Raw genomic sequence first — 9,393 nt, forward strand, 5'->3', positions numbered from 1 at the left:
TTGTCACAACACATCCATAACAACAACAACAACACGAACTGCCGTTATGTTAGATGAGGAGTACGTTTTTAGGGCTTGTTTTGTACATGAACCCACTGAAGTACAAGTTGTGGTTTCTTTGTCACTGGCTGTGTTTGGGGACTTTTTCACCCACAATAATAGATAAGACGTAATGACGGCCGTACGGGTAATTGGTGGAATGACCAGACCTGTCATCTTTGATGATGCGGTAATGACTGGGTGCCGCAGGGCACACGGGCGAAGGCGTGGTTTCCATGAGGGCAGGCCCATTTCAAATGTTCATGTACGACTGCTACTGTTCGTCGGTCATTTACATGTTATTAGGCCATATTTCATCATATCTGTGGACATATTTGGTGCTTGGGGGATAGGAGGAAATGGAGACGGGTTAAGTCATGGAAAAAAAGGTTCGGAGCTGTTTTGAAGGAGTGATCTTTTCTTCAAGATATGAAATGTCCAATTAGATAAAACAGATGGAAAGTTGCTAAATTGAAATGGACCAAAATGGATGTTAAGCAAGCGTTGTCGTTTATAGTAATCATAATGCTGAATCTTTCAATTGATCTATAATGATTGATGAAATTAAACCACATGGGACGTATTGTTAAATCTGCAATTTTGGTGATTTTTAACCACTTAAAAAGGCCTGAAAAGGGGAAATAGAAGTCACGGACATGTCTGTGTCAGTATCAGTTGATTCCAATACAGAAAATAGCGCATTACAATAAAGTTCGTTCATTCAATTAATGACGAACTGGGTTTGCTACTTTTTGAAGCGCTCCCCATTTAGCTTCACCCTTGAATTGGTGATTATGCTGACGTCAGATACCCGTAGAGCCGAGAGACACTTGTACAGCTGCACACTCTGCTACAGGTCAGTTGTAAGCCGGGAGTGTCTGACAGCGGGTACCGAGAAACGCCAGGAAGCCTGTCGGACAGCCACGGCGAGTCACCCCACTGACTCACAACCACCGCGCGGTTTCATGAGACATGTCTACGGGCACAGCAACGGACAACACGTTCTCATTGGTCACGGTTTAGACTTTAGGGGGTAGACCATACGTATAAGTTGGTTGGTTCCAGAGTTGCATTGAAGACCACTGAGGGAGGCCGTCGCTAGAGCACACCCCAGCACTTGGACCGTCACATAGCTTAAACATTGGATGTTGAAAACGACCAAAACAGCCACCATGCCTATATTTACTGGCTCTTCCAACAACAACAAACAACACAACAAGTACCAGGACATGGTTAATGAAGCAGTCCACGGGGTAAGGCAATAATGTGTTTTTTGCTCTTTATGTTTTCAAACCGTCTAATATTGTGTTGCATTTGTCAGAAAGCCGGTCATTATTGCCGCTGACAGCTGCATCAAGTAGAAACACATTGATTGATAAACATTCAAAGGAGCCTACAATCCTCATACAACAATCACACTAGATAGAATAGCTGATGCCGGTGATTCGTGTATACATACACATACTGCCGGTGTGACCATGACGTAACATGTAGTTGGACTAACTCCTGTCATTGGCACTCGGACCCACTAACGAAGGCCTGCTTCAAGTTCCGAGCAGCTTTACTACCTATTTCACAGAGTAGTTTGTAACTATATGATGAGGAAATATTATGAAGAGGAAAGCCCAAAAGAATATTCAAGACTTACAAAAACTAACATGGCGTAATATAACGTTAAGAGAAATCAATAAATTCTCCTATTAGAAGATGATAGATTCCTTAACACATAGGAAATGTGTATACTTCTGTACACACAAGTCAAGAAGTTATTGTGTTATATCATTTATGAATGATCAGATTAGTTTCAGGACATGCCTGGCCAGTGCGTTAGGACGGTTATACCTGCTAATCGGTACAAACCCAGACTCAAAATACCAACTGTGGCCCCAGGCATCACATGCTGGATCTACGTGATTTATAGAAAGACGTTCAACTCTTCAAGCAGGTTGAAATAAAAATTTATTGTAGAAACACCTCTTTTGTTCTGAAAAGGAACAAAATGCGGATATGGACGTATATTGATATCGATAGATATAAGCTCTAGCTTTGCTGCAATGAGGCGGAAACATTCGCACCGTTTCTGTGGGAAGGTTTAAATGTCATGAGAAGAAAAACCGGTCAACACTTCACATGTGTGACGTCAGAAACAGACGCCATGTTGCACAGACGATAAATCACAGCACACCCCAGGCACAGGACGTAGTTAAACGGACAGGTTTCTAACGTGAGTAGTACGAAATATAGTTCAGCAACCACGCAAATGACCATGGAAAAATGGTTGCTGGGGACAGATGGTTGCTGAATATAACTATGTAAAAAAGGACGGGACTGTTTTAACGGTGACTTGTTTTAGTGCTTAGTGTTTCATTGTTTTGAGTTGATACTGAGGTGATTGTCCGACCAGGTTTGGCTGTATAATCTAGTCACAGACATAATCCTGATACAGGATTATTTGAAATACATTACCCCCTTCCACCATAACCAAAGTTAATTCTGCTCGATAATAAAACACACAGTCTGATACTACACTACCTGTAGAAATAAGATGTGAACGTGTTGATATGCCACCATGTCCTGCAGGTTTCACACAAGTACAAGGATTATGTGAAAGAAGAATCGGTTCATGTCATCCGTTCATACACTGGACTGCGTCCCTATAAAGCTCCATTTGGTACGTAGCTCATTTTGATGCTTGTTTTCGTCACTTTAAGTACCATATCGGAAGCCCACATGTTGACGCCTGACAATATGCTCCATGTTGTGATATCCAATATTTGTTCTGCACGGAGTCAAGAAATTTTCTTTTTTTCCTTTGACTGCCCGTTTGAAATAATCGTTGCTGCTCGTCTTGTGTCGTGTACTTAAAAAAACAATATATTTTTTCTGTTCTAGCCATGCAAAATGGAAAGACAAAATACTTCTTGTGCATCAAGGGAAAAGTACCGATCATGAAAAACGGTGAGAAATATCTGCTGTAGCACCACATACAGAACTAGCTAAGAGCATGATTGAGTATTGAGTATTATACATTGATGAGAGATAATGACAAGAATGATGGTACATCACTTTTACTACCAGAACAGACAACGATGGCTACAATAATGGTTAAAACGGAGCATTGGAGGCAATGTCAGTTGATGATGTGAAATGTCAACTGAAGAATGGATTTCAAACTGTAGCGGTGACTCCTGTTTGTAAGTTGTGCCCACTGATATATACTAACGACTGACGGCTAACGGTTCCCCCCACCCAGGTGTACTGGACTTCACCCTTCACATAAGGATGTACATCCACAAGAGACACCCTCTGTCTCCACCGGAGGTTTTCGTCAGACCGTCCCGCAACATGGACATCAAGGCTGGCCAAAATGTCGACTCGGAAGGAAGAGTGTACTTGCCGTACCTTAGCAGCTGGATATATGTAAGCACTCATTCTCCAACCACGTCCAGACAAAGTCATTGATAAACCTAGTGAAAGTCTAGTCTCCAGTTTTTTCTTCCTGTTTTTTTTCCACGAAGATGCTCCATAGGCCATATCAAGCAATTCACCCCCCCCCCCAAAAAGATTCATGGCAAAGGGAACTTTTGTCTGGGTCTAATTTCGAATGGAAAACTCTTAGATGAAAACCACATGAAGCCGATTCTCCTCCACCAGTGCTCGTTAGACATTCTTATTTACTTATAACGTGCGTGTATTCCTCCCAGCCGAAGAGTGACCTGATCGGGCTGCTCGACTTCATGGTCCTGACCTTCAGCCAGATCTCGCCCGTCACGCGGCGGCGCAGATCACCCTCAGCATCTCCCACCCTGCCGAGGAAAGCCCTGTCCAACCCTACCTCCAGATCACACTCCAGATCAGGCTCCAGTTCCCGATCGAGACCGAACTCCAGACCCGTGAGCCCGGTGCCGGGCCGCCGCGGCAGGCCGTCCCCCACTCAGCCCACGGATGGCGCCGGGGACGTGGACGACGACTTCGACGCAGGGTTCATGCCAAACCTAGGGGACAGATTCTTCAGTGAGTGCAATGCCAATTTTTACATGATTATCTTAGACAAGTGATTCGGTTTTTCATTACCTTCAGGCCTCAGTTCCATCAAATGATATGACCAAGTAATATAACCAGTTGCCCCCGGCCACATACAATACAGATACAGACAGGTCTAACACATACTGCATAACCTTCCCAATGAAACGGAAACTATTTTGCCGTTCACACAGCACTTATTCACCCCGGTAACTTGTTCTGTATCTGTTTCAGAGACAAAAAGCCCCGGCTCCAGCTCTGGGTCATCTGATGATGAGGAGGAGAAAGTGTGCGAGCAACTTGTGGATGAAAATGGCGTCCATCGCCGGATCTCCGTGAAGAAATACAACCCGCGGGTGGGCAGGATGGAGTATCTGACGGTCCAGTACGGCTCCATGGCTGTGGGGCCAGAAAAAGACAAAGTGTAATTCTGAAAGGGTATGTACATGTATGTGACAGTAATTGTACAGTTGTCTCAGTGCTGATGCTATGCAGCAAACGACACATAATGAAGTCTGCCAGTTCTTGTGAATATGTCTGATCACCTTTGCACAGGTAGACTTGAGTTGAACGAAGGTGAATCAACTTTACTGCTGTAACCGCCTAAATGCAAATGACGTGAAGTCTTATACTTGTACAGTTGTAGTACTGTAGCAGTTCATGACTTGTACTGTTTAAAGCTTTATTCTCATCAGCACAAACTTAAAAACCACAACTATCGCTTTCACTTGATGCAAACAGCCATTTTAACTTGATGCAAAATGTTCATGTAGAGGACTTTTAAAACTTTGTCATGTATCATAGCATAGTCCGGAAAGCCTGGCTCTCGATTTAAATATATTTTGCATTCCAGTCGTATTAATGGCTTAAGTTCAGACGTGCAAAATTATATATTACTGTTGTAAGATCTGTACTTATTTGCCATTGTTTGGTGGAATAAAGAAGTACGACCGTACTGCCACGTGTACAGCGTCCTTCAACTTTTGCAGAGTTGTTTTTATCCAGGGTACCTTGTGGATTTTAATGTGACTGTTGTGAAATCGCAATTAAAAGAACAAATGCATTTTCGTGGCAGACGTCTTTGAGAAACATTTGTGAGGTTAACGAGGCTTACGCTAGACCTGTGCTAGACCTTTCAGGTGACGTCAGACCAATTTTCTAAACATGGCGGAGCGTCTCCGGAGCGTGGGACAGGCCCGTGTTCTGTAGTCAGTGCCTCAAGCTTTGGGTTTGAGAAGGGAAACAAGGTTATGGACAACAACTACTTTACTTACTTACGTACTTTTATCTCATAGAATTCAAGTGAAAATAGCATTAGCAGTCCGTGTATCAGCACAATAACGTTACCCTGCGTTGAGTGCATTTAGTCTACGACTGGAAATCTTCAGCAGTCCTTCCAGTTGTCAGGCCTTCCTCGGGGAGGGACAGAGAGTTGTGTAACACAGGCTAGCAAATATCCAGATCGTTTCTACACAGAACGGACACACAGACCCGGCGCTGCTGCATTCCCTCATAATGAACTGTCAACTGCAGTCTCTCCAGAGTAAAAAGGCAGGCGGACTGAGCGCCTTTCTTGTAAACTAAGGGAAAGGCCGATTGGAGAACTCCACCCAAGTCGTTTCTCTATTTCAGTCTTACGTAACGTTACATTCTTACTTGTTCCACAGGCCGGTGTCACAGCGATCTCGCACCGCCAGTGAATTTGCACCCCCCGGTGCGAAATCACTAGTGATTTTGCACCCCTCTGGTGATCTCGAACCCCCAGGGGTGCAAAATCGCTAGCGATTTCGCCCCCCCCCAATCATTTTGTTTTCTGTTACGGCATTCATAATTCACAGTGGCAACTATCAGATGCTATCTTTTCAACAAATTGAATGTGAATAATAGTAAATGAACGTTACTTCATGCGTGGTTTTAATTGTAATTTCAGTTCCTGTAGTATGATAATGCCAACATACAGTAATTGTTTTACGGGTGTATAATACAAAAATTACCCTTTGTTTACCCTTCATGTCCTTTTGACTAGGTATGTTCCTTTGGTTATTGATGAACAAAGGCAAGACAACACATCAAACTGAATGTATTTAAACTTTATTTTAAATGCAAAAAAAACTAACTTTCAATAATGATCTCTCCAGCAATTATAAATGGTTCGTGATCCTAGTAGTAACCTTTTTTATCCCGTAGTTTTTAACATTAGATAACTAATCATTCTTACTCAGAAATGTCATAAGACTTAATTTTTCCGACGGGACCAGGCATTTTTTTTATAACCCTATTTAACATTCGTCATCCATTCAATATATGATATAATTTAAATGAGAAAAAATAAAAAAATAAAATATGAACACTGAAATAAAACTATGAACTAATCGTACATTCCTCCTGGCACTAAGGAACAACATTGCAACGAATCATCGTGCACAGAGAGTCACCATCATCGCGCTGTGCTGAAATACTAGTAGCGTTACATTAGTCCCGCCAGGACATGGGTTCCCGGAGTCTTAGATGTTTGTTCTGTCAGACACAGCAACTTGTAATACTCTCTATTACCACGTTAAACTATGGCTTTATTATACTAAACCGCAGTTTTAAATATAATTGCTGCACAGAGCAACTTTCGAAATGTTTGGGGGGGTGTGCAAAATCACTAGGGGGTGCGAGGAGGGGGTGCGAAATAACTAGCTGGGGGTGCAAGATCGCTAGCGATTTCGCACCGGGGGGTACCATTTCACCGAAAAACGTTTTTGAGGGACAGTTTCCCACCCGCAACATAATTGCAAAAATATGACATCGAAGCAAGGAACTTTAAAATTCATCTCAAAGCTTTCTGATTGGATGATTACCCGCGATATTCACACAGTTTGTACACAAAGTGAAGTAAGGATGACAATATCTTGATAAACAAACAGAAATGCAAGCCTTTCAGATTGAATTATGACCAGTTGGTTCCACTGGATACATGAAGTTCCCGTGTGGAACCGGTGATTGTGACAAACGGCCAGCCGCCAGTCACATGTTTACACAAGAAATCGAAGATCTTATACATCCATGACAATTACCTGAATGTTTGTAATTTTTTGTTTGATCAATTATTGTGAATATCTCGCTGATTAAGTCTATGCAGGACTGAAGTCTATGTAAGAGGGTAAAAAGACTGAAAAACAAAACTTGCAGTTTGAAAATGTGTCTGCTCATGTGTCTCACATTTAAAGATACCAGCCGAAGATGTCACCAAGACTCGGGAACTGTATACTTTATCTACAGTTTGTATGTGCCACGTCTTTCATAACAAGTCCATATCTAACAATGAAAAGTCTGATTGGCCAGATCTCTTGAAATATCCCATGCAATGTTATGTGACCACGAGACATTGCTAGTTGAATGAAGAAGAGTTGTTCGCTGTGAATTATCAAACGACTGGATAAAAGTTCTTTGACCCATTGATTCAAGAGTGGAGGTGTGGAGGCGTGAAAATTGCCCCCTTCAGGCGCTGAACCCGGCACAACGACCCACGTTACGTGTCAGCAGGTTTTCTGAAAGACTCGTAACAGGCACTGACTAACATGCTAATGAATGGATTATACCCGGGTCACTGCGACGACGTCAATTGAATTTTTACAACGTAATACGAACAAGAGACCAAGCCATTTCTCAGGTTGTCAAAAGTAGTTACAACAACACGCCTACCACCGGCACCAGATAGGTTAGTTGATTTTAGTATATGTTGCGGCAAGACCCACTATTTCAAAAAGTATTTGCCCTTTGACACAATGTTACAACTTGTATGGTTGGTATGATACTGACATGTTAATAAGGTGAGCAAACAGGGGTCTTTGAAACATTTCAGAAAAAAAGAAATAAACTGGACGTGCAACTGGAAATATTTCCACTTAAACCGAAACTGCTGAATACGAAGTTTATGGCACGACGTATTCTGATCCAGCGTACGTAAGCAGTGACGTTGTTGTTCAGGTGGTTAGGATCATCACAGATCAGTGGCGACAGCAGACGCCTCGGGCCGCTCGCCCCGGTGGGAACTGCGGTCATCGTGGGACAACCATTACAGCATGCACGCACAAACTGGAAAGCAATGGAGGTTTACGTTTAGTTTCTTATTTACGAACTGAAAAAAATGTCAGATTTTTCACCGCTTGAAAATGAAAAATGTTTAAGCATATTTTTTGTGTATTAATTTTATTAACTTGGGTGCCTACCCATCATTAACATATAAAGTACGTTCATGTACGAGACATCGTGTATATTCAACAGCCGGAGCTTTGATATTGTCCCTTTTTTGTTTATTGCGAACTGTTTTCTATCAACTTCCGCTTTGTTTTTGTTTTTTTTCCAGAAAATGCTACTCTTGGTTTCGCTGCAACTAACACAAGATTTCAAGTTGTTCAAAATCGGGAAAAGCGGACCTCTCCGAACTTCTAAGAATAGCTAGGTTTATGGCACAATTGATGTTATTCTTGCAGAACGGCTTGACGACACAACTGCATGCTCGGTACTCTTGCGGTACTTCTTAGAATAGACACAATGATTACCTTGATAACATGAACAATAGATTTCGTCAAGACTGTTATTTCACAATGTCAGTCGTTTTTTCTATGTTTTAGGTTTTCAATTTTCAAAAATGTGTGTTTGTTCTTTGCTTCTTTTTTTTTGCTTCCAAGGGAAATTCAAGTATCCTTTTGTGTCCAAGCTATATCAATATGACTGATTCACACATTAGTGAACATTCCGATCCTCCGTTCAGTACATCTCCTACCCGGTGGGTAATTTTTGACTGCAGTCTCTAAAGTACAATATATGTTATTTTGTTCGGCAGGTTCCTTAAACGAGGTAGATATATAAATCTTGTATTCCTCTATTCAAGAAATGCAGAAAGCAACATTAGTGTAGTAGCCTAGTGTCACTTACCGATTACACTCAAAGCTACCACACTAAGCGTCACTTCTACAACTACACTAAAGGCATCGCCGGAGATTTTCTTTATTAGGCGAAAGTTAATGTCATTCGTAAAATTTGCTTCCCCGACCTTATGTGATTGATTGATGGATTGATTGATTCATTGATTGATTAAGTTTATTGAATTGAGTTTATTGAGAAAATCCATTAGTGGTGTGCCCTAAGTCTTCCTAGACTTCTTTGATCGATCGATTGATTTAATCGATCGATCGATTTGAAATCAAGGACAAAATTCTTTTAGCGCAACCACAATTTTCGCATCTTAACCAAGAGGATACTAACTCAGTCAAATTTGGGATACATGCTCAGTGTCGTGTTTCAGTCAGTCTTGCCACAGCTTGCTGCAAGGAGTAACAG

The 9,393-nt window shown here is 41.9% G+C and overlaps 1 protein-coding gene across 1 annotated transcript; it reads left to right on the top strand.

Annotated features, from left to right (window-relative positions):
* Window positions 1-823: 823 nt before the first annotated feature.
* LOC136421329 (tumor susceptibility gene 101 protein-like) lies at window positions 824-5,017 on the top strand. Its single transcript, XM_066408558.1, has 6 exons — window positions 824-1,292; window positions 2,620-2,710; window positions 2,932-2,997; window positions 3,293-3,459; window positions 3,744-4,053; window positions 4,297-5,017. The coding sequence occupies exons 1-6, from the start codon at window positions 1,185-1,187 to the stop codon at window positions 4,488-4,490; spliced, it is 936 nt and encodes a 311-aa protein (XP_066264655.1). The 5' UTR covers window positions 824-1,184; the 3' UTR covers window positions 4,491-5,017.
* The last annotated feature ends 4,376 nt before the right edge of the window (window positions 5,018-9,393 follow it).

The sequence above is a fragment of the Branchiostoma lanceolatum genome, chromosome 16 (assembly GCF_035083965.1).
Source record: "Branchiostoma lanceolatum isolate klBraLanc5 chromosome 16, klBraLanc5.hap2, whole genome shotgun sequence".
Lineage (NCBI taxonomy): Eukaryota > Metazoa > Chordata > Leptocardii > Amphioxiformes > Branchiostomatidae > Branchiostoma > Branchiostoma lanceolatum.

Coding starts and splice junctions, on each gene's coding strand:
- LOC136421329 (XM_066408558.1), top strand. CDS start 1,185: ATGTTGAAAACGACCAAAACAGCCACCATGCCTATATTTACTGGCTCT. Junction 2,998..3,292: donor AGTACCGATCATGAAAAACG/GTGAGAAATATC, acceptor CCCCCCACCCAG/GTGTACTGGACTTCACCCTT. Junction 4,054..4,296: donor CCTAGGGGACAGATTCTTCA/GTGAGTGCAATG, acceptor TATCTGTTTCAG/AGACAAAAAGCCCCGGCTCC.